The following is a 24,198-nucleotide window of genomic DNA, read 5'->3' as shown; positions in this document are numbered from 1 at the left end:
AAGTTAAACCGGGGGTGGGCTGGGGGTGGGTTTCATTTGATTTAGTTTGCTAGTGATCTTACAAGTCTCTATGGAGAGGTTATCACTGAATTCATTTTTGGGAAAATGAAAGTTCTTACTTTTGGATGATAGAAGGGACATTCCATTTTCTTACAAGCAGGGAAGTAACGGCAGAGCTGACCACTGGAAGGTGGTGCTGGTGTTGTAACTGCCACAAAAGTAAGGACAAAGATCAAAGTTACTGGGCAAAATAATTGTTAAGGCAGTCTGCTGATGTTTCATGGGAACCGCTTTTAAATTAAAAACCATAAGATTTATATATTAGTCAAGAAAATATTTTTGAATACTACAGGTTGAGCACACTTGTTCGTTCTAAAGAGGTGCTTTAGATTAACTGATTCTGGCACAATGATTTCTAAAACAATCCTTGTTTCTAATTCAGCTTATAGTCACAAAAAGTCATTTTCCACTTTTTATAGTACTGCATAAAGTCACTAACCTGGTTTTGGAGGCAGTACTGGAATTCTTCTACTCATATGAGTAAAGGGACAATCTGGTTTAGTACATTTTGCATCATATTTACAATTTGGATGAACAAACAAACATTTTTCAGCAAATTTACAGTTAGGGAAAGCTCTATAAAAGAAAAAAACATATTATTCACATTTAATCTCCTCAATCCATTATTAGCTTTTTTGCAGAGAGGATCCTTTATACTTCTCTTCCATCACTACTTGTTTAGACGAAGGTAGAAGAAACAGGAAAAAAAAGAAACTTTTTTTTTTTTTGCTTTTTAGGGCCACACCTGCAGCATACGGAGGTTCCCAGGCTAGAGATCGAATCGGAGCTGCAGCTGCCGGCCTACACCACAGCCACAGCAACACAGGATCCAAGCCATATTTTCGAACTACCCACAGCTCAGGGCAATGCCAGGTCTTTAATCCACTAGGTGAGGCCAGGGATTGAACCCACATCCTTGAGAATACTACTCAGGTTAGTTACTGCTGAGACACAATGGGAATTCTAGAAATTCCATTTTTAAATGAGGCCAGCTATCAAAACAACACAACTGTCTATTCCAAAGCCGGGGGTAGCTCAAGACACACCACCCTGAAAGAGAGAAGGGTTTTTTGTGATAATGAGAAACATCACTTACTCTATACGGTCTATGTCTGTAATACTTTATGGAGTAAACCCAAATTGGTGAACACAATATGTGCAAGGCACTGCACTACAAAAAAATAAAAATAAAAAGACTCATTCCATGGTCTCCTTATACACACATCTATGTAATTCTCACATCAAAATTTCCTTAAAGGAAATTAGAAGATACAGATTCCACCTATAGGACAAAAAAAAAAAAAATCTAAAAGCCATCTCTCAAAGCTTACTCAACTGAACTAACCAAGTGGCAAAGAAAAATTATACTCAAGTCCAAAATGTTTTCTCATTACCTCAAGTTTATTTTCTTGAAGTTCACATTGTAGCTCAGGCAGGTTAGGAACCTGACTAGTATCCATGAGGATGCAGGTTTAATCCCTGGCCTCACTCTGTGGGTTAAGGATCCGGTGTTGCCGTGCACTGTGGTGCAGGCTGCAGACATGAATCTGACATTGCTGTGGCTGTGGTGTAGGCCTGCAGGTGCAGCTCTGATTTGATCCCTAGCCCGGGAACTTCCATGTGCCATGGGTGTGGCCTTTAAAAAAAAAAAAAAAAGGAAAAAGTATTTTCTTCCCCAATACCTTAAAACTTGTATGTGACCACAATGGATATAAACGCAAGTTTACTCATCTCCTTAAGTGTACAGAATCCTCAAGAAAACCCAAAAGTTTCAGTATCTCAAATGCATGAGGCAAAAGAAGCCTCTTCCTACCTCCCCCACCAAACACACAAGTGTATGCTGTCCTGAAACAGCCACAGCAAGTGCCACAGTTGCACTGAGTTGTTAGACTCAAACATGTCCACAGGAAAAAATAATATGCTGGACGTAGAAATTAAGCTAAAAACCAGAATGAATTTGCTGCTACTCACTTGCAAGGTGAAATAGGATGATGGTAAGCACACTCATCCCCATTTTTACACGCAGGCCAGTACTTGCAGCGCTCCAGAAGTTTTTCTGGTTTCTGTGCCACACTCAGTTCACTCATCTCAGCTAGAAAAGGGAATTAGAAGTGTCTTGTTAATGATCAGTTTAGGACATGACACCTTTAATAAATTTTGCCTCAAATCCAGTCTTAAAATCTTCTGTTTTTCTATGTCTACAGTTACACAAAATAAAAGATTCTAAGTAATCGGATTAACACGGATACCAGAACCCCATACGAGATTACCAGAAAACTTAAGTTCTCACTGTAAAGCATCAAGTAGACAGTTTGCTGCAACCCTAGAGTCCAAGTTCTCACCAAAAAATTCCAATTCTCAAAATTATTTCAACTGAATTAAATATAAAAGAGGAAAGCATGTCAAATAGGAAGCCAGTAAAATGAAACAGGAACTGAAAACACCAGGCGATAAAAAATGTCAACTAAGTCTCATATTCAGGTAAGATGAGGAGTGTTTAAATACAATTGTGCCCATTCACTGAGATATGTGCAATTTTCTCAGCCCAAGTGATAAACTCATATCAGTATCTACAAAGGGAGGGCAAGATTTTTGCCTAAAATGAGTCACAAATGTCACCACCTACAGGGTTCTGGCAGATCACCAAGCAGTGAGGCTGGCTGGGTGCAAGGTGACGAGATGGCAGGAAGCCTCGTGGAGGAAACAACAGTGGAGAAGAGCAAACTGGAGGGCAGGTGTGTGCCCCAACCACCCGCACGCTCACTGCTGCTCCACTCATCAGGCTGCGTCCATTTACAACGTCAAGTACAAGATGGGGGGGACGCAGAACTTGTGGTGGTGCCAGACTGTCTTGCAATTCAGGAAGCTAAAAACCTTTTTATTTTTTTGTCTTTTTAGGGCTGAACCAGTGGCATATGGAGGTTTCCAGGCTGGGGGTCGAATCAGAGCTGTAGCTGCCAGCCTACACCACAGCCACAGCAATGCCAGATCAGACCCACGTCTGCAATCTACACCACAGCTCAAGCAATGCTGGATCCTTAACCCACCGAGCGGGGCCAGGGATCAAACCTGCATCCTCATGGATACTAGTCAGGTTCGTTTCCACTGTGCCATGACAGGAACTCCCAAAAACCTTCTTATCTGATACCTAAATTTTAAATGCTAGCAACTAGTTGAAATTTAAAACAAAGAATAAAACAAATAAAATTACATCTGAAGGCCATAAAGAGTTGCCAAGCTTCTGGCCTAAGACACCCTAGCCAAAAGAAAAGGGCAGCACTGGTATTACGTATTACAGTTCACACTCATGTTAATGAAATCAAGTGTCACTTCAACCACCCCTCTGGTCCTCTTACCCAAGGTCATGCAGTTCAAACTTGGCTGGCACTTACTGGCTGAGCGAGACACTATGGGCACATGTTACCTAACATCTCTGAACTTCTATTTCCTCATCTACACCGAGAGAAAATAATGTCTTCCTTACAATTTCATGATTCAATGGAAACCCAAATGTAAAATACGTAATCAATCAAAACCAATCAATGCCACCCCAACCAGTATCAGGGGTACTTATCGTTCTGGTCACCCAAACTCAGTGTGCATGAAGGAGAACAAGGCTCACAAGTCCCATCCTGAAGCCCAGCTAGAAGCTCATCAGAGTCATAGGACTGTGTATGACATAAATTTTCCATGCTACTTAAAAAAAGTCAATAAAATCCATTATTTAACTCCAAGATATGAAAGTATTCTTAGTCTCAAAATACAGATAGGGCTGGAAGGGGGAGTTTTCTCCAATTTTAAATGTTTTTTGCATAATTCCTGCAGAGAAAATGTGTCTTACCCTCCCCTCCTAAAGAGCATACTTTAAACTCTGGCATATACATGAAAACCCAGACCAAGTGAAAGAAATTAACAGAAAACCCAAGAACAGGTTGGCTGGAAAACAGAGTAAAGGAGCTAGATCTCATAAGCAATATTAGAGAAGTTATGGAGTTCCCGGCGTGGCTCAGCGGTAACGAACCCGACTAGTATCCATAAGGACGTGGGTTTGCTCTCTGGTCTTGCTCAGTGGGTCAGGGATCCCCCCGTTGCTGTGGCTGTGTTGTAGGCCAGCAGCTGGAGCTCTGATTCAACCTCTAGCCTGGGAACTTCCATATGCCACGGGTGCAGACAAACCTAAAAAGCACCCCCCCAAAAAAAAAGGATTAGAGAAGTTAAACACTTTACAAGGAAACTATCTTTCTGATGAAAAAATTACATCAATGATACAAACGTGGCAACTCTGGTTTTCTCTTTAATATACTTCATAAGTGATTAAAACTCTTCCTGTTTAAGAGGCAAACTTGCTTTTTATTGCCAGCTATAAAATCTGTGCTGCCATGTAATGGCCGGTGGGAGTGGCTTAAAATGGATGCCGCTGTTGAAATAAAAAGCCATCAAAGCAATCACCATAGTTTCAAACCCCTGCTTGGAGGAGGAAAGGAAGAGAGACCAGAGCGCCTTTGTGGAGTCTCCCCAGCCTTACTACTCCAGAGCTCACCTTTGAGCAGCAGGGAAACACTGCGGGCTCCAGATCAAAGCAAAGGTAAAGGAGGCTGACCACTCATCACCGCTCTCTCCACCAGGGGCACACACTTGCCCAACAAGAATTTTTACTAACATGCAATTTAGAGCGCCACTGTTGTCACATATATACCAATAAAGCCCAACATGAATGCCTACATTTAAGTGAAATCAGGTTCTAACATACCAAAAATTAAACTACCAAACTGAAAACCAAAACCACCCGGATCTTATTTTAGACAAAATACATAGATAGGGTCAAGAAATCTGGACCTCCTAACTACTGCCTTTTTTTTCCCCTTTGGTCTTTTTGGGGTTGCACCCACAGCACATGGAAGTTCCCGGGCTGGGGATCGAATCGCCTGAGTGGCATCCATGATCTACACCACAGCTTGTGGCCACACTGGATCCTTAACCCACTGAGCAAGGCCAGGGATCGAAACTGCATCCTCATGGATACTAGTTGGGTTCTTAACCCATCAAGCCACAACGAGAACTCCACTACTGCAGGTCTTACCACCTTTGTTACCATTAAAAACGTTTCTTCCTTTCAATGGTCAGATTTTCAACCCCTCCACCAATCAAAACCATGATACTCCATCCTAAACCACAGCAGAAAAAGCATTCCGTTCAAGATAACAGCCATATCTCCTTCACTCACTCCTGATCTCCCCCTAAAGGCTATTTTATTTTTAGTGACTGAAAAAGGTACTTAGTACATTTCCATATCTCTACCAAGAAGAGGGTTACTTCGGAAAAATTTTTAAATTTTTTACTTGATACTGTTCATTTTTATGATTCAGTAACTATCTCCCCTGCCCATGAAGGTTTCCTACAAGGAGCATGATTATCACTCTCTCATAAGTGCAGGAGAGAATAGGGCTGCACCTGCCCCTGGTAGCCAGTGAGAGAAGAAAACACTGCTGTGAAGTTCATCCGCCCAAAAATACGCCGCTATGTGAATTGAGTTCATTTGACTCCAACTACCACGCCTCAATATTAATTAACTTTTTTTCTGAACTTCTAAGACACATTTTCAGAAATTAAGCAAGAAACCCCTTTCAAGGGAACTTCACTGAGGAAGAAATTGCATCAAAATCTGAATTGATTTTTTTCTGTCAAGTTAATTACAAGAGACTACTGCTGGGTCAAGGGGAAAGTTAACAAGTATAGTTTCTAAAGGGGGAAAAAAAAAGGGAAACTAAGCACCAAGAACCGTGGTTCATCTTTAACAAGCATAAATGGCTTCCACTGCTGAACTCCAATTTAGCACTAGATTAACAGCCCAGCTACGAAACACACAGGGGACAAACAGTCTCAAATTTAACTGGTCGTTTTGTCTGAAAACCACTGAGTTAGAAATAAAAGTCCTCCAACCAATATTCATTCAAGGTACAGAAACATGTCAAAGATGCCCTTCGCATGACAGCACCCTGAGAAGGAGAAGTCTGAGCTCCCAACACACCGTTTGAAAAGCTACCATCTGGGTCCTCAAGCTGCCTGCTCAGCAAGTGCAACTGCTGTGGGTGGAGGAGACCCGCGAGTCCCTCGTGTGAGGCTGCAGTGTGGTGTGCGGGTCTCATTCCTTCAAAGCACATGTCCTCCTCTTGATCTGACATGTATCCTGGGGGGCTGGGGACACCATCCAGCGTCACTATAAACTTGGGACTTGCAGGTTTATCTGGTTGTACAAGATCTCTGCCAGACAGATAGAAAATACCATAGAATTAGGGAAACACGCACAGAAAGCTGAGCCTCCTAAAGTGCCCTTCGACACAACTATCACTTCCTTGCTTGCTTTGCAGTTTCCTCATTAACAAAAAAGACCTGGTAGGACTTCCAGGTCCAGCATTAGTGGACTTCTGCTGACACACAAGGGCTACGGCCAATCACTGTGGCAGCAATGCCAGCAACCCACCAGGCTGCTCTCAGGGCAAGCTCCCCTCAACCCTGACCTCCAGCTCCATCTGACCCTCATAGGGTCACAGGAAAAGTAAACTGAAAAATCAGCACTGATCCTCAGAACGCAAAAGCCAGAAGTTCTATATTTACACTAACTTTATTACCTGTATGTTTGTTCCTTTACAGAACATTTAGTTCATTATCTGAGACAATAATCACCCCAACCCCTAACTCTATGCTAAGACTACTGATTTTGATCACCTGGCTCTTTCAATTTCATTCCCTAGATGTGCCTAAAGAAAAAAAACATATTAACAGAGCTAAATCGTATACTGACTTATTTGTAGGAAAATGGATTTCTGAACAAGACAGATGAACGAGAATTTTCGAAAACTCGATGCGCTCTATGATATATGGCCTAAACACTGACTCAGTAAAGAACTCTAGACTGGGGGTTGGATAGGGAGGAGAAAAGCTGGGAATTAATGGTTAACCTCTACTATCTAATCAACGCAAATAAGCTACACAAGAAAAAGAAACCATCTACCGTGTCTGCATAAGGTGTCCTGAAAGTACCCGAAGGGTATCTGCAGTCTTCATCCCCGATTCCTGGTTTGGTGCCACTACTATCTCCTCAGACAGCTTTGGCTTCTTCAGAATAAATGATCTTGTGTCTGCATGGACCATGGATTCCATGTCATAGTAATCTGAGCCAAAAAGATTGGCCACAAATGTTTACTTCTGAATATACCTTGCATTCCCAACATCACACACGTCCAAACATCTTTTCAAAGAAGTCAAATATTCCTTTCCTCATACAGAACATTTCCAAGGCATTCTAGTGAACACTTCCTGCCTACAGTACAGAAAGGGTCTTCCATGAGGCAGCTAATGGGATATTACCAACAGAACAAAGTACAACAGTATTTTCTAAAAACATAAAGAATAAAGAGTTCTAATGTGCCATAGAATTATGATACAAAGACGATTAAAAAAATACATTTCTGGAGTTCCTGCTGTGGCACAGTGGGTTAAGAATCCGACTGCAGCAGCTTGGGTCGCTTTGGAGGTGTGGGTTTGATCCCTGGCCAGGAACATCCATATGTTGTGAGTGCAGTGACATTTAAAAAAAAAACTTTTTTCTAAAGCCTGTTTTGTTCTTCACACTTGAAGAACATACCCTGATGAAAAGAACACAATTGGCATAACTTGTCAGGTTGTAGATAGACTGTTTTGAAAAGAAATTTTAAGATGAATGGACACTGATAAAAATACAGCAAGGAAAACACTGACCTTTAATGCAAGTAGCCACAGATGACATCATCTACAATGATTCTTAAGCTTGACTATTTTACAAAATATACCAAGACCTGGAGCCTAGAACGGAGATGGCTGACCTACCAATAGGCAATCAACTAACCAAATTTAATGTTGCCTGTCTCTTAAAATTAGCAGGCAAATAACAGAGACCAAAATTCACAGGACATTTATTCACGTTCATTGCACGAACAAACTCAACACATGAGAGCACTGTGCTGGTACACAAAATTAAAAAAATAGATGTACAAACAACTTCAGAACAGCAGGCCCTCAAAGAGGTGTGAACAAGGTATGGGGAGAATGCAAAGCAACCTACTCTATCCAGCTGAGAAATCAAGGAAAAGCTTACAGAGGATGCACATTTGAAGCAAGTATTAAAGGAATAAGCATTGGCGTTTCCATCATGGCTCAGTGGTTAATAAATCCGACTAAGAACCAAGAGGTTGCAGGTTTGATCCCTGGCATTGCTCAGTGGGTTAAGGATCTGGCGTTGCCATGAGCTGTGGTGTGGGTCGCAGATGCGGCTCGGATCTGGCGTTGCTGTGGCTGTAGCTCTGATTAGACCCCTAGCCTGGGAACCTCTATATGCCACCAGTGTGGCCCTGGAAAGACAAAAAGACCAAAAAAAAAAAAAAAAAAAGGAATGAGCATGAATTAACTAGGAGGGCAAGAGAGTCGGAGAAAAAATAGAGCATTTGAGGCAGAAGAGAGCTGGAGAAAGGCAGGGCAAGGAACTGGAGATGGGGTGAGAAATGCGATGTGGCTCGAAGGGTGTGTGATGGGCTGAGGAAGCAGGGGCAAGGTGGCTGAGGCCTAAAGCCCATCTTATATGTGTCAATGAGTTTAGCCTGTGCTCTAAAGTAATAAGCCATCAAGAGAGGTTTCTAAGAAGGCAAGTGACATGAGCAAGCTGGTTTTTAGAAAAACAGTGGTAAGAATGGACTGGAACCCAGCAGTGATAGTGAGGCTCTGAAACACAAGATTCTCAGCCCTTGTCCTCTTCTCAGGCCCTAGGATGGAGAGGAGACACGTTCCACATGCACATCGCTGAGCAGTCACAGCAGGTGTCTTCAACTACCGCCCCAGGAAGGAGGCAGAACTCCCCCAGCCCCAGCCACCCCTGCAGGGGCAGTAGGAATGGTAAAGACAGGCAAAGAGGAGGAACTCAGGATAGGAGAAAATAGATTTACAAGAGAGCAAAGGTAAATTTCAATTTTAGATTTATAATCTACAGGCTTTATGGGGCTCTCAGTGTTTATGAAAAAGTTGAAAACTTAGATTTGACCATAAGAAGGGGGAGAGAAATAACAGAAGTAGAGTCAAAGCTGAAGGTGAATGAGAGCATTTAGTAAACTGAACACAATGACTAATGCTGTCTTCTCACCGAATCCGTTCAGGCGGCCTAGGAAACAGACTTTCCTCCCATGTTAACAGATTACCAATTTGCAATTCAAAGTCCTTAAATGACTGAATGAGTTCTCACAGTCAGCAAATGTAGGACTAGGATCCATGAGGATGCAGGTTCAATCCCTGGCCCTGCTCAGTGGATTAAGATCTGGTGTTGCTGTGAGCTGTAGTACAGATCATAGATGCAGCTCAGATCCCATGTTGCTGTGGCTGTGGCATAGGCCAGCAGCTGTAGCTCCAATTAGACCCCCTAGCCTAGGAATTTCCATATGCCATAGGTATGACCCTAAAAATGAAAAAAAAAAAAAAAATCTCATAAAAAAAATAATTGTAGGGAGTTCCCACTGTGGCGCAGCAGAAACAAATCCGACTGGGAACCATGAGGTTGCAGGTTCTATCCCTGGCCTCGGTGAGTGGGTTAAGGATCCGGAGCTGCTGAGAGCTATGGTGCAGGTCAAAGATGTAGCTCAGATCCTGCACTGCTGTGGCTCGTGTAGACGGGCAGCTACAGCTCTGATTTGACCCCTAGCCTGGGAACCTCCATCTTCCACAGGTGTAGCCCTAAAAAGCAAAAAAAAGAAAGAAAATAATTGTAAGAAATAGACACATTTTGAAAGTGGAAAACTAACTTAGTATATCTCCAAAAGCTGAGTCTTAAGGAAATAATGAAGCAACCTAAGGTGGATCCCGAGATTCTCCAAAGGCTGAGAAAGTGGCAACAAAGAGGACCCTTGGAAGAAAGGGGTCGGGGAGAAGACAGGGCAGAAGAGAAGTGGGATCAAGTGCCCATTTCAGAAACACTTAGTTCTTCCTAAACTCTATCGGTTTTCTTCTTTTCTGTCCTTACAACACGCATCCCCTACCTCGATAGTGAGGATACCTGGAATAAATGCAGATACCACCACTGCTAGAAAGTTTTATGGATGAAGCATCATGGCCCCCGATGAAAAGGTGCTACAACAAAATTAACTAAATGTGTAAAAGCAGTTAGATTTCCTGACAACCTCTGACTATTTTCTCCCTTAGAGAAAAGTGAAGCTTTAGACTCTTGAAAAGGTAAAAACAGCGGGTTTCTGGACCAATGAATGCCAGCCATGTTGAAAGAACCATTCTGAAAATGGGGTGGGGGGGCAGTGGTGTTTGAGGTGGGAGCTAAGTAAACCTTACACAGTAATTACTGCTCAGGCACCTTCCTCAGCCGCCTGTCCCACTTAGCTCCCAGACCCTGGCAGCCAATCCATCTCCTGAAACATCTTTCTTTGGAAAAGCTGACCAACCTAAGAGAAAAGACCAAAGACACCGACATCACAGTGCCCCCAAAGTAGAGAGGCAAAACAAATCACTCTCCACTGCAGGATTCACACTCAAAAGTCAAAAACCCCCGGGAGTTCCCCTTCGTGGCACAGAGGAAATGAATCTGACCAGGTTCGATCCCTGGCTTCGCTCAGTGGGTTAAGGATCCGGCATTGCCATGAGCTGTGGTTAGGTCACAGACGCGGCTCAGATCCTTTGTTGCTGTGGCTGTGAGTAGGCCAGCAGCTGCAGCTCCAATCTGACCCCTACCTGGGAACATCCATAAGCTGCAGGTGTGGCCCTAAAAATGGAAAAAAAAAAAAAAGGAGTTCCCGTCATGGCGCAGTTCCGACTAGGAACCATGAGGTTGCGAGTTCGGTCCCTGCCCTTGCTCATTGGGTTAACGATCCGGCGTTGCTGCGAGCTGTGGTGTAGGTTGCAGACGCTGCTCGGATCCCACGTTGCTGCGGCTCTGGTGTAGGCCGGCGGCTACAGCTCCGATTCGACCCCTAGCCTGGGAACCTCCATATGCCGTGGGAGCGGCCCAAGAAATAGCAAAAAGACAAAAAAAAAAAAGTCAAAAACCCTCTACTCCAATGAAGCCAAAACACCAATCAGATTTTTAAGTGCCTGCTCTTAAATACAAGTCAACCAAGGATCCCCAGACATCTGAAGAAAACCTCTGTCCTGAAACACAGTAATCAAAACAAACAACTTGGAGAAGATAAGACCAAGGAAGGAGAGAGGAACAAAACGTGCAAAACTACCTTTGATATCTTCACAGAAATAAGAGAAAGTACTGCACACATGAAACAAAATCACTATGTTAAAAACTAAATTTTAATAAATAAAATTCGGAGTTCCCGTCGTGGCGCAGTGGTTAACGAATCCGACTAGGAACCATGAGGTTGCGGGTTCGGTCCCTGCCCTTGCTCAGTGGGTTGACGATCCGGCGTTGCCATGAGCTGTGGTGTAGGTTGCAGACGTGGCTCGGATCCCGCGTTGCTGTGGCTCTGGCGTAGGCTAGTGGCTACAGCTCCGATTGGACCCCTAGCCTGGGAACCTCCATATGCCGCGGGAGCGGCCCAAGAAATAGCAACAACAACAACAACAAAAAAAGACAAAAAAAATAAATAAATAAAATAAAATTCCTTTAAAATTTTCAATAAATATCCTTTAAAAAGGATATGCAGAAACAAAAGGGCTCTCAGAAATAAAAAAGCATGACAGGTTAGGCGAAGGAGGTACTCATTCATTAGCCTCAGAGAACTACTTGATGCTTCAAATTGTTTATGCACCATGGATAAAAATAACTAAAGAAACAAAAAGAATGTACAAGAGTGGATGATGTGAACACAACAAACTCAGATTTTGGCTGCCAAATACTTTCAAAGAAAATACTTTTATGTAGAAACAGGATGGAATGTTGGGAGATGAGAGGGCAAAAATCAAGGACAGAGAATATCTCAAAAATTTTATAGACAGAAGGGAGAAGCCACAAAAGAGGTAGAGACTAAAGCTACAGAAGTGAGGCAACACCACAATATTCACCAACTGGGAAGGATCTGGCATCTGGGTAGAAGGCAACCCTTAGAATAAGCTCATCTTTCTGGGACAAGAGGCCAGGAAGGGATCAAAGAGTACAGTTGCTGGCTGTGGAATCCTGTACACCAGTGAAGAAAACTCAGGAGCAGAGAGGAAGGGATCAAGGGACCAGAGCTTCCAACAACGGGGGTGGGCGGTTTAGAGGAAACAGAAGGATGCAGGAGGAAACAATCTAAATTTAAGTCTGCAGGAATCCAACGACTCCATTCATTTAGTCAGCAGACAGTTATCAGGCACTGAACATGCATCTGGCAGGGGTCAGGCACTGAGAATACAGATTAATAAGGCACTCACACCAGTTCCAAGGTAGCCCAGGGTATGTGTGTCTGAGTGTGCTGAGGATGGGGGAGACAGATAACAAGTTACAATGGTTCTAAGAACAGGAAGTTTTAGAACAATCCTGCACATGAGCTTCTCAAGTGGAGTAAGGATACAACTGAACAGGCCAGAGGACATTAAAGCAGCTCAGGGCGATAACAAAATTTGGATGGAAGGCAGGGCAGGAACTCAAATGGTCCCTAGAGCAGGGAAGTGAGTAGCCAGCAGCTTCCAGGGACCCAGGTGAAATGGCATCAAAGGAAGAAAGGTTCTGAATGAGGGAAAAAATACAAACATCACATAGTGTGAAGAAAATGCAAGTCTTATCTCCTGGCCCTAAAATATTTCCAGAGATCTGCATCTTAGGGCAGGGTCTAAGAGATACGAGATACATTAAATGAGGTATAAAGAATGGAAATAGCAACTGAAAAATGTTAAGATTACAATGAAAATTTATCAATATCACCAACCTTGACTGATCTGCAGAGTTTCTGCCATTACTGGGTCAATTTGCAGTCGGGATAACAACTGTCTCTGCTGAGTTCCTAAAAATATAAATTTAAAAACTTCACTAAGCTTAAAAAACAAATAATACCAGCATATGTGCTTCCCAGAAACAAGGACCAAAATAATCTTTCTGGGTTCTTAATTGAAAATAGTTTAAAGCTTCAACAATACAACTTAGCAATATTTACGTACAGCAGAAACTGAAAGAACACTGTAAATCAACTATAATAAAAATTTTTTAAAAAATAATAATATTTATGGACCAAAGGTCTTTAAGACAGAAGAAACCTGTACTCAGGTTAAACCTAAATGGCCTTGCCTGTCTGGAAGCTGGTTTTCTTGGTAGTAAAGACTGGTGATAAAGCTAAAAGGGTACAAAAGCCAGGAGGAGGTGCTGCATAGACCCTCAACTTGTGCCCTGGGAGACAGGCAACAGCCAACTGCAAGATCAATACAAGAGGTATCACCTGGGCTCTCACCAGGACAAGTCACTCCCCCAACCCCAGAACTGCAAAAACCACACCCAGAGTTATCTGGCCACGGAGTTCCTTCCCAAGAGACAAACTATGGGCTTAGGTAGATACAAAGAGAATAATAAACAAGTAGACACTCAGAGCTCTGCAGTCCAAGTCCAGTACCAGCAAAGCATACAAACAATTACTTGGCTCTCCTGTGGGATGCTCAGCTAAAGTATGTATTATAACTTCTTGAACAGATTTATAATTTCCTCATAGTTACACTGCAAAATGAAACAAAATGGTGACAAAGAACTGATTTTTCTATCTTCAGTTTGATGGTAGGTTCTTTTGAGGGATGGGAAGATGTCATTCTCCTTCTAACCTCCCCAGCCGAGTGCTCAGCAGACACTAGGTACTCACTTGATTTAAAACAGAAGGGTTAGAGTATAGTGTATGAGGAGATGCAAATGATAGGGTTCCAAACACTGAAACATCACTCAGATGTGTGCGTGCTGATTCTTAGTAATCTATTACTGGTGGTATCACAAGGATGGTCTACTCACTCAGTGCAAACATGTAACTTTGCAATTGCCATATTTCATTAAAAATGTTTTTTAAGGAGTTCCTGTCGTGGCGCAGTAGTTAACGAATCCGACTAGGAACCATGAGGTTGCGGGTGCGGTCCCTGCCCTTGCTCAGTGGGTTAACGATCCGGCGTTGCCATGAGCTGTGGTGCAGGTTGCAGACTCGGCTCGGATCCCGTGTTGCTGTGGCTCTGGCGTAGGCTGGTAGCTGCAGCTCCGATTCGACCCCTAGCCTGGGAACCTCCATATGCCGCAGGAGCGGCCCAAGAAATAGCAAAACGACAAAAAAAAAAAAAAAGTTTTTTAAGGAGTTCCCACAGTGGCTCAGTGGAAACGAATGTGACTAGCATCCACACGGACGCAGGTTCAATCCCTGGCCTTGCTCAGTAGGTTAAGAACCCAGCATTGCCATGAGCTATGGTGTAGGTCACAGACGCAGCTCGGATCTGGCGTGGCTGTGGCTGTGGAGAGAAGGCCAGCGGCTACATCTGCAATTCAACCCGAAGCCTGGAAACCCTTCATATGCTGAGAGCGTAGCCCTAAAAAGATGAAAAAAATTTTTTTTTTAATTTTAAAACATATCAAATCTTTATAACTTTTTTTTTTTTTGGCTGTGCTACAGCACATAAAAGTTCCTGGGTCAGGGATTGAACTTGCGCCACAGCAGTGAACTGAACTGCCGCAGCAATAATGCGGATCCTTAACCCACTGTGCCACAATGGAACTCCCAGCTATTTTCTTTTAGCACATATGCTATATTACATTACTCTTTAGTTGTGCATAAAAAAAAAAAAAAAAATTCATTCCAAAATTTTCATGGTAAAGAAAAACAATAAATCCTGAGAAGCTAACATGAAACACCTATCATTTGGTCAACTTGTATTCCTACAGGACAGCTTGAAAAACCACTATGTAATTAGGGTACATAAGTATGCTCTTCTAATTCAAATACTAACCACAGGTCTCTTTAACATAAACAGTGAACAATGAAAGAATTATACATTTTAAAGTAATTTCACAAGACAGATACATGAAAAAGTACTATTTTCTCACATTTCAAGTTTTACTTCATCTCTCTATACTCATCTTTTTAAAATATCATTTTAGTGAAAGCCACTAAAAAGGATAGAATTTCTTTTTTTATTTTTTTGTCTTTTTGCCATTTCTTGGGCTGTTCCTGCGGCATATAGAGGTTCCCAGGCTAGGGGTCGAATCGGAGATGCAGCCTACGCCAGAGCCACAGCAACGCAAGATCCGACCCGCATCTGCAACCTACACCACAGCTCACAGCAACGCCAGATCGTTAACCCACTGAGCAGGGGCAGGGGTCGAAACCGCAACCTCAAGGTTCCTAGTCGGATTCGTCAACCACTGCGCCACCACGGCAACTCCCAGGATAGAATTTCTTAAGTTCTAGGCTTTTAAGTTAAATCATGTAGAAGAGGCCAATACTGTCAGTGAAGGTCCAGGAAAAATTTAAGTTCTTTGTGACTTGCTGCCTCCACATGAAAACTACAGTCAAGTTACATGACGATATCACATACTAAAAGTTTACCTTTCTCAATGTTTCTAAGGAAGCCAATTATTTTAACATCAGTAGTCCTTGACTGTGATTCAAAATCTACTTCCTCTTGAAGATCTTCAAATTGTCTGTTGCATTCAGATGCTGACGCTGAATATTCATTCATTTTAACCTCCAAAGATGAAATTTTTGCTTCATTCTGTGACACTCTAACATTTAAATCAAAAAGATTTGCTTCCACTGTCAAAACTGCTGCTTTCATGCCTTTAATTTCATTGATATCAGTTGATATTTTCCTTAAAAGATGGGAAATATTGTCTAGCTCATTAAGTGAACAAGAGGAACTTGTTACAGAACCTGGCTCAGGTGAAAAGGGAACTGGTAAAGATGGAGATGGAAACCTTGAAGACATTTCCATAAAATTCTCTCTCTTCCTTAGTATTTGATAATTCTTCTTTCACAGCCCATTAAACTGTTTCATCAACAGTAAAAGTAGTCATTAAGGCGACTTTAAGAAGTATTAAGAGTGAATAACATTTTTAAACCTATAATTAAAAAGATAAGATTGTACATTTCTAGAGTCAGAACCCAAAAGCAAATCTGAAAATGCTAAACAAACCGGACTGATGTTCTCTTTGCTACAACTAAGAAACCCTAACTCGCAGCCCACTGTATCCTGTCAGGCCTACTTACAGTTCCTCCCTAAACAGTAAACCCTATTATTACACACAAAGTAATCCTGGCTTCTGATTGGCTGGAAACAGACACGTCACACAAAGAATTTTCTATCATTGACCTCATATGAGAAGCACTAAAGATCTGAAGCGTTAAGCAATATAACCACATAAAGCACTTTTTTTGTTGTTGTTGTTATTTTGGTCTTTCTGCCATTTCTTGGCCATTTCCGTGGCATATGGAGGTTCCCAGGCTAGGGGTCTAATCAATCGGAGCTGTAGCCACCTGCCTACGCCAGAGCCACAGCAATGTGGGATCCGAGCTGCGTCTGCAACCTACACCGCAGCTCACGGCAACACCAGATCCTTAACCCACTGAGCAAGGCAGGGACCAAACCCACAACCTCGTGGTTCCTAGTCTGATTTGTTAACCACTGCACCATGACGGGAACTCCTAAAGCACTTTGTATGTAAAAATATACAAAGCACATTTATCTGAATATTATGTGAACTAAGGTACTTTTGCCCCTTCACCGATTACCCATAATTTTCAAGCTTCGGATTATTCTATTTATTTGTTTTTTAGGGCCACACCCACAGCATATGGAGGTTCCCAGGCTAGGGGTCAAATTGGAGCTGCAGCTGCTGGCCTATATACCACAGCCACAGCAACACAGGATCCGAGCCACATCTGCGACCTATGCCAAAGCTCAGTGCAATGAAGGGAGGGAGTTACCATGATCACAGACAAATCTCTTTAAAAACAGATTCAGTGAAGGGAGTTCCTCTTGTGGCTCAGCGGAAACAAATCTGACTAGTATCCATGAGAATGCAGTTTTGATCCCTGGCCTTGATCAGTGGGTTAGGGATACGGTGTCGGTGTCGCTGTGAGCTGTGGTATAGGTCACAGACATGGCTCAGATTCCACATTGCTATGGCTGTGGTATAGGCCAGCAGCTGTGGCTCCAATTCAACTCCTAGCCTGGGAACTTCCATATGCCATGGTGGCAGCCCTAAAAAGCCAAAAAAAAGGCAGTGATAATTGAATTCAACTGTACTGATATAAATTGAAATTTTAAGTAGAAAAAATGAGAACTTGACCTTGGTTTGACAATAGATCCTTATTAAGTATGTAATTTTCTCCCATTCTGTGGGCTGTTTTTTCATTTTCCTGAAAGTATCCCTTGAAACACAAGTTCTTAAACTCAATTTTTTCTTTGCTTGCTTGTGTTTTTGGTGCCCTATATAAGAAATCCAGGCGCATTTAGAGTTTTAACTATTTTTTCTCCTAAGAGTTTTATAATTTTAGTTCTTACATTTAGGTCTTTGATTCATTTTGAGTTCTTATTTTTTGGCCACACGCATAGCAAGCAGAAGTTCCTGAGCCAGGGATCACACTCATGATACAGCTACAACTTGTGTTACAGCTATGGCAATGCCGAATGCTTAACCACTGCACCATACAGGAACTTCCAAATTTGAGTTAATTTTTACATATGGTATAAGGTAAGGGTCCAACTTCATTCTTTTCATGTGGATATCCAGTTGTCCAGCACCATTTGTCAAAAAGACTATTCTTTTCCCAATTAACTGTCTCTGTATCCTTGTTGAAAATCAACTAATCAGGTGTGTACTGGTTTAAGGATTCTCAACTTGATTCCATTGGTCCATATGTATACCCTTATACTAGCACTAGGCTTGATTACTGCAGCTCTGCAATAAGTTTTGAAATTGTGAAATATAATAAGGTCTCCAACTTCATTATTTTTCAATAGTTTTGGCTCTTCTAAGTTCTTTCACCTCTATGCGAATTTCAGAATCAGCTTGCCAACTTCTGTAAAAAAGCTAGCAGAGATTTTTTAACGGAGACTGAGCTGAATTCAAAGAGCTACTTGGGGAAGTTCCCACTGTGGCACAGTGGGGTTAAGAATCCGAATACAGTGGCTCGGGTTGCTACAAAGGCACAGGTTTGATTCTCAGCCTGGCAAAAATGGGTTGAAGGATCTGGCATTGCCACAGCTGTGGCACAGGTCGCAGATACTATGCTGATTCAATCTCTGGCCTGGGAACTTCCATATGCCATGGGTGCAGCCATTTGGAAAAAAAAAATATCCATCTGGGCCCAAGAGTATCACCATCTTAACAATATTGAAACCTTCCAATCCAAGATCACAAAATGTCTCTCCCTGGCTTTAGTTTGAGTAAGACTGTTTTCACTTTGGTTTACTTGCCAAGGAACAAGTAAGTTGTGATACAAAATAATTAAAAAATTAAAATATGGGAGTTCCCTTCATGGCTCAGTGGTTAACAAACCCAAGTAGAATCCATGAGGATACGGGTTCAATCCCTGGCCCCACTCAGTGGGTTAAGGATCCGGCATTGCCATGAGCTGTGGTATAGTTCACAGATGCGGCTCGGATCATGTGTTGCTGTGGCTGTGGTGGGCCAGCAGCTTCAGCTCAGATTTGACCCCTAGCCTGGGACCGTCCATATGCCTCGGGTACCACCCTAAAAAACAAAAAAAAACAAAAAATAAAATATAAGGATACAAGATGGCAAACTTGACTCCCCACAGCCTCTCCAAAATAATTCTTTTTTTTTTTTTTGGTCTTTTTGCCTTTTCTAGGGCCGTTCCCGCAGCATATGGAGGTTCCCAGGCTAGGGGTCTAATCGGAGCTACAGCTGCTGGCCTACACCAGAGCCACAGCAACACAGGATCCGAGCCTCATCTGCAACCTACACCACAACTCATGGCAACACCAGATCTTTAACCCACTGAGCAAGGCCAGGGATCGAACTGGCAACCTCATGGTTCCTGGTTGGATTTATTAACCACTGCGCCACGATGGGAACTCCCAAAAGAATTCTAATATAGAATTGTATCATTTGGCTTCTCAGTTAAATAGATGTCATTCACAGTAACAGAATAAAGAAAAAGTGCTGAAATTTTTAAGAATCTTTATTCAATTCTCCACTATATCTATCTGTAAATTAATCTAATTCTTCAAAATCTTTATACAGATACTAATCACAACATTTATAAGGCTTTGGATTCACATGGGATTTTTTAAGAGCACTAGCTGACAGAGGACCTGTATAGCAAACATCTGAAAGAGCGGGACATCCTCAGCTATGCAACATCTGCCAACAAACTGGTTCACTAGAGGGAAGCAAACAACACTTCAATGAGAAAAACAGGAAAGTGGTCTAACAGGAGAAATCACAAAAAACAAGGTGCCCAAAAAGAGCCCATTTGAGGCTTCTGGGTATTCCCATTCTGCCCAGCCTAACCTTAGAATGCACAACAAGCAGCAGATCTTTGCACAGATTCCAGTGTAAACATCCATCAGCAGAGGGAGCATACATATTCTTGGGAAATCAGAGCACGGAAAGATTATGGTAAGCTACTAAGTGACAGCGCCTGGTTAACACCCAAGTGGTCAGGTTCTCCGAACCTATACTCAAAATCACTATATTATTATATTTCTATGATACATGAAAGGGAACAAAACGTCACAGAGAAATTAATGGGATTCAATGCCTTTTTTATATACGTGTGTGTGTGCATATAAATTCTACTTTATACAGAAAAGATTAACACATACATACATTTTTTTTAAAAACACCAAGACTACAGACATACATCAGTATGTATGTTAAGTACAGTGCTTACCTCTGAGGAAGGCAGTGGGCAGAATGAAGTGGGGGGGGATTCCCTTGTTTCTCTGAATATGAAAACTACTTTTTACTAAGAGTCTTTCACAGTGCTTTCCAGTCCAACATGATGTATTTAAGTACATGTATTTATAGCCTCTCCTTCTGGAGAGTCCATAAAAATGAAATAAAAAACTTAAAAAGGGCACAAATCCTTAACAACATACAGCAGTAGAATCCACACTGGGTTTCTAAGATGATAATCTACTTTCTCCACTGTGGTGGAGGTGGAGGAAGAAATGCTATTACATTAGAAATATTTTTATCTCCATGCTCCTTAGAGTTCTATTTTTACAAACTCTAAAATACCTATCAATAATAGCATTTGTTTATGTGTGTGTGTAAATAAAACACAAACACTGAGGTTACACACTGAAAGATCGTTTTAGTATACAAAAAATTGTATGCGGGAGTTCCTGTTGTGGCACAGTGGTTAGCAAATCTGACTAGGAACCATGACATTGTGGGTTAGATCCCTGGCCTTGCTCAGTGGGTTAAGGATCCGGCATTGCCATGAGCTGTAGTGTATGTCACAGACACGGCTTGGATCCCACGTTGCTGTAGGCTGGTGGCTACAGCTCTGATTCGACCCCTGGCCTGGGAACCTCCATATGCCACAGGAAGCAGCCCTAGAAAAGGCAGAGAGACAAAAACAAAAAACAAAAAAAAAACTGCATGGTCAAAAATATGGAGATCCCTGATTTAGAGAGGGCATCATAGCAGTTGAGATTTCAACTATCTCTGGAAAACAGAAAATACATGAACGCATACTGGCTGAGGCCAAGCACAAAAGCCACAAAGCAGACCCTAGGAAAACTCCAAGTGAGATGAAAGGCAGGAGTGACACATTCATTAAAGCAACAGACATTTACTAAGCTTCTACTACACGACAGGCACTGTTCTGGGGACTCAATGACAGCCCTGAACCCCCTCCCCAACACACACACACATACCATCCCTGGTCAAAGAGTTTTTATCATGGTGGTAAGGGGAAGGAGATGAACTCAAAAACAAAATACATTTTATGTTGATGACATTTAAAGCCCTGAGTCTGGATAAAAATATCTAAGCTATAAAAATATATAATGTATATTAGACGGCAGTTAAGTGCTTTGGAGAGAAATAAAGCTTTAGAAAAGGTTAGGGAGTGTGGAACTGGGGTGCTGGGAAAGGTCTCACAGAGATGAGCAAGCTATGTGGGCATCTAGAAGAAACATTCCCAAGAGAGGGCAAAAGCAGCTCACACATGCTCTTTGAATGTTCTCAAAGAGAAGGACACCACATATACCCTATGAAGAACAAGGAGACCTTGGTGGAGCAGGAGAGGGTGGAAGATGATGAAATCAATAGGGCTTTTTTCATCTAGAGTCTAAAAGGGAGCCACCAGAGGGTTCTGAGCAGGGGAGTGCACTGTGATCTAATTTACTGTGTAAAAGGATCACTCTGCTGCTGTGTGGAATGAAGAAGAGCAAACAGACCAGTGAGGACACTACTGCAATAATCAAGGCAGAAGTCATGGATGATGGCTTAGACTAGGATAATAGAGTCAGAGGAGATAAGGGGCGGGTAAATTTTAATTTATTCTGAAGGGAAAAGATGACAGGATTTGCTAAATGTGGAAGGAAGGAGGGAGGAAAAAGGAGAGGGATGAAAAAGGCAAAGAGAGGGAAAAGCATGGAAGGAAAGAGGAAAGGAGAGAGGAGAAAGGAAGATCGGCAGTAGGTTTAAAAGAAAGAATAGCACTAGTCTCTGGCCTGAGCAACTGTTAACTACAATGAGGAGGACTGCAGGAAGAACAGGCTGGAGGGGAAGGCCACCAGCAGTTCAGTTTAGATAAGCTTACAAGGGTTTATTGTACAGCCAAGAAGTGCAGAGTTAAGTTGTTTAATAAGAATTAGGAATTCAGGTACAAGATCCAAGCTGGAAATACAAACTATGGCAGCTGACAGTGCTTAAACACTGTTATTTAATCTGGATAAAATGGGAGTTCCCATCGTGGCGCAGTGGTTAACGAATCTGACTAGGAACCATGAGGTTGCGGGTTCGGTCCCTGCCCTTGCTCAGTGGGTTAACGATCCAGCGTTGCCGTGAGCTGTGGTGTAGGTTGCAGACGTGGCTCGGATCCCGTGTTGCTGTGGCTCTGGCGTAGGCCAGTGGCTACAGCTCCGATTCAACCCCTGGCCTGGGAACCTCCATATGCTGTGGGAGCGGCCCAAGAAATAGCAACAACAATAACAACAACAACAACAAAAGACAAAAAGACAAAAAAAAAAATCTGGATAAAATGAATAAAAGGGGAACCCAATCCTGAGAGGCTGGAGTAATGAGCAAAAACTAGGAAAAATGTGAAACAGAAAACAAGATTTTGTGAATGGTATATGCATAGACATGCATGCAAAAGATAAAATTTTTAAGTTTTCTAAAAAAGATTTTTTTCTGGGATTCTCTTGTGGGGCAGGAGGTTGAGGCTCTTGAACTGTCACTGCTGTAGCTTGGGTTCGATCCCAGGCCCAGGGATTTTCTTATTTTCCTTGTCAAGTTAGATGTATATTTAACATGGTACCAGGTAGAATAAGAGGGAATTCTGTGGAACTCCTACATGCCACAGCCATGGCCAAAAACAAAAACAAAAGATTCTTTTCTAAAGAAACTCAACAGATTATCCTGGGAGAATCTAGGCAGCTAGTGGGAGCTTAAGTGCTCCGCCCCGCCGTCCCTGCCGTCTCCCCATGCGCCCCCCAACCCTGCACGTGCGCGCGCGCGCACACGCACAGACACACACACACACACACACACACACACAGGGAAACTTCCCTGCAATTTCAAGGCCAACTGCAGCTCCTTATTTGCTTAAAACAAAACCTGCTTAGAGCCCATGCCACAAGTCTAGATAAGCCTCTTTTCTGCCTTTCCTTACACTACGAACCAGAACGTGTCCAGAGGCTAGTGGAAAAGAGCTTGCAAATGAAAAGGCAAAAAAGCTAACAAAAACTGACCTTGAAGGAAACTATCCATTAGGGACAACAGAGAACTCTTAAAAAAAAAAAAAACAAAAACCCTCTACTTATGTTCTTCAGACAAATTTGAAATGTTTCTGTATTCACAAAATAAGACACTATGAAAAATAGAACAAGAAGAGAGCTTGTGAAAATTTAAAATATGCCTGCCTTAAAAAACAATAATAACAATGGAGGACTAAAGATACACTCAAGAAAATATTTCAGAGTAGAACAAGATCATGTCATAAGGAGACAGAAAATCAAAATAGGAAGCTTATCATCCAACTGACAGAATTTCCAAAAGAGAACAATGAAACAGAGAATGTTTTACAGAAATAATGTAAAAGAATTTCTCAGTGAAAGCATAGATTTTCAAATTAAAAGGATGCACAGGTATCCAGCCCGTTAGTAACTAACTAGTATCTAGACTTATCACAGTAAATTTCACACATCAAGAACATAAAGAGTAGGAAATCCTGCTGAGGTGGAGTAGGTTAAGAATCCACCCATAGCACCTCAAGTCCCTACAGAGGCAAAGGTTCCATCCCTGGCCCTGTGCAGTGGGTTAAAGAATCTGGGGTTACCACAGCTGCAGAGTGGGCTGCAGCTACAGCTCAAATTCAATACCTGGCCCAGGAACTTCCATTTGCCTCAGGTACAAGGCCATTAAAAAAAAAAAACACAGAGAGTAGTAACATACAACGGGAAAGAATCCACAAAAGTATATATGTACATATACACATACATAAAACCGAATCATTATGCTATATATCTGAAATATTTAAATAAACTATACTTGGAGTTCCTGTCGTGGCTCAGTGGTTAACAAACCCGACTAGGAACCATGAGGCTGTGGGTTCAATCCCTGGCCTCACTCAGTGGGTTAAGGATCCGGCGTTGTTGTGAGCTGTGGTGTAGGTTGCAGACGCAGCTCAGATCCTGCGCTCCCGTGGCTCTGGCGCAGGCTGTCAGCCACAGCTCTGACTGGGCCCCAGCCTTGGAACCTCCATATGCTGCAGGAGCGGCCCTGAAAAAGACGAAAAGACCAAAAAATAAAAATAAAAAAAATAAAAAATAAAATAAAATAAAAAAGTGGTGGCCTCCGGGAGAATCAGTGTGAAGAATAATGAAGTAAATAAATGTTCCTTGTTATTTTAGTCTTTTCTAGGGCTGCACCCACGGCACATGGAGGCTCCCAGGCTAGGGTTCTAATCAGAGCTGTAGCCGCTGACTCATGCCAGAGCCACAGGAACTCAGGATCCAAGCCATGTC

General features: G+C 42.3%; 1 protein-coding gene across 4 annotated transcripts in view; it reads right to left on the bottom strand.

Moving 5' to 3' along the window:
• The window catches only part of ZC3H14 (zinc finger CCCH-type containing 14), a 44,365-nt gene that overhangs the window by 1,785 nt on the left and 18,382 nt on the right, over positions 1 to 24,198 (bottom strand). Inside the window, exons 10-15 of one of the 4 annotated variants that reach the window (XM_047797654.1) lie at positions 12,939 to 13,013; positions 7,073 to 7,232; positions 6,089 to 6,321; positions 2,032 to 2,152; positions 500 to 636; positions 120 to 208 (exon numbers count right to left, since the gene is read on the bottom strand). In XM_047797654.1, the coding sequence (XP_047653610.1) occupies positions 120 to 208; positions 500 to 636; positions 2,032 to 2,152; positions 6,089 to 6,321; positions 7,073 to 7,232; positions 12,939 to 13,013 (815 nt within the window). The remainder of the gene's footprint in view (positions 1 to 119; positions 209 to 499; positions 637 to 2,031; positions 2,153 to 6,088; positions 6,322 to 7,072; positions 7,233 to 12,938; positions 13,014 to 24,198) is intronic. The other 3 variants (XM_047797655.1, XM_047797656.1, XM_047797657.1) reach the window with 3 other exon arrangements.

Source organism: Phacochoerus africanus, chromosome 9 (genome assembly GCF_016906955.1).
Source record: "Phacochoerus africanus isolate WHEZ1 chromosome 9, ROS_Pafr_v1, whole genome shotgun sequence".
Lineage (NCBI taxonomy): Eukaryota > Metazoa > Chordata > Mammalia > Artiodactyla > Suidae > Phacochoerus > Phacochoerus africanus.
Note: the sequence above shows the minus strand (reverse complement) of the source record. Positions and strands in the feature narration are given on the sequence as shown.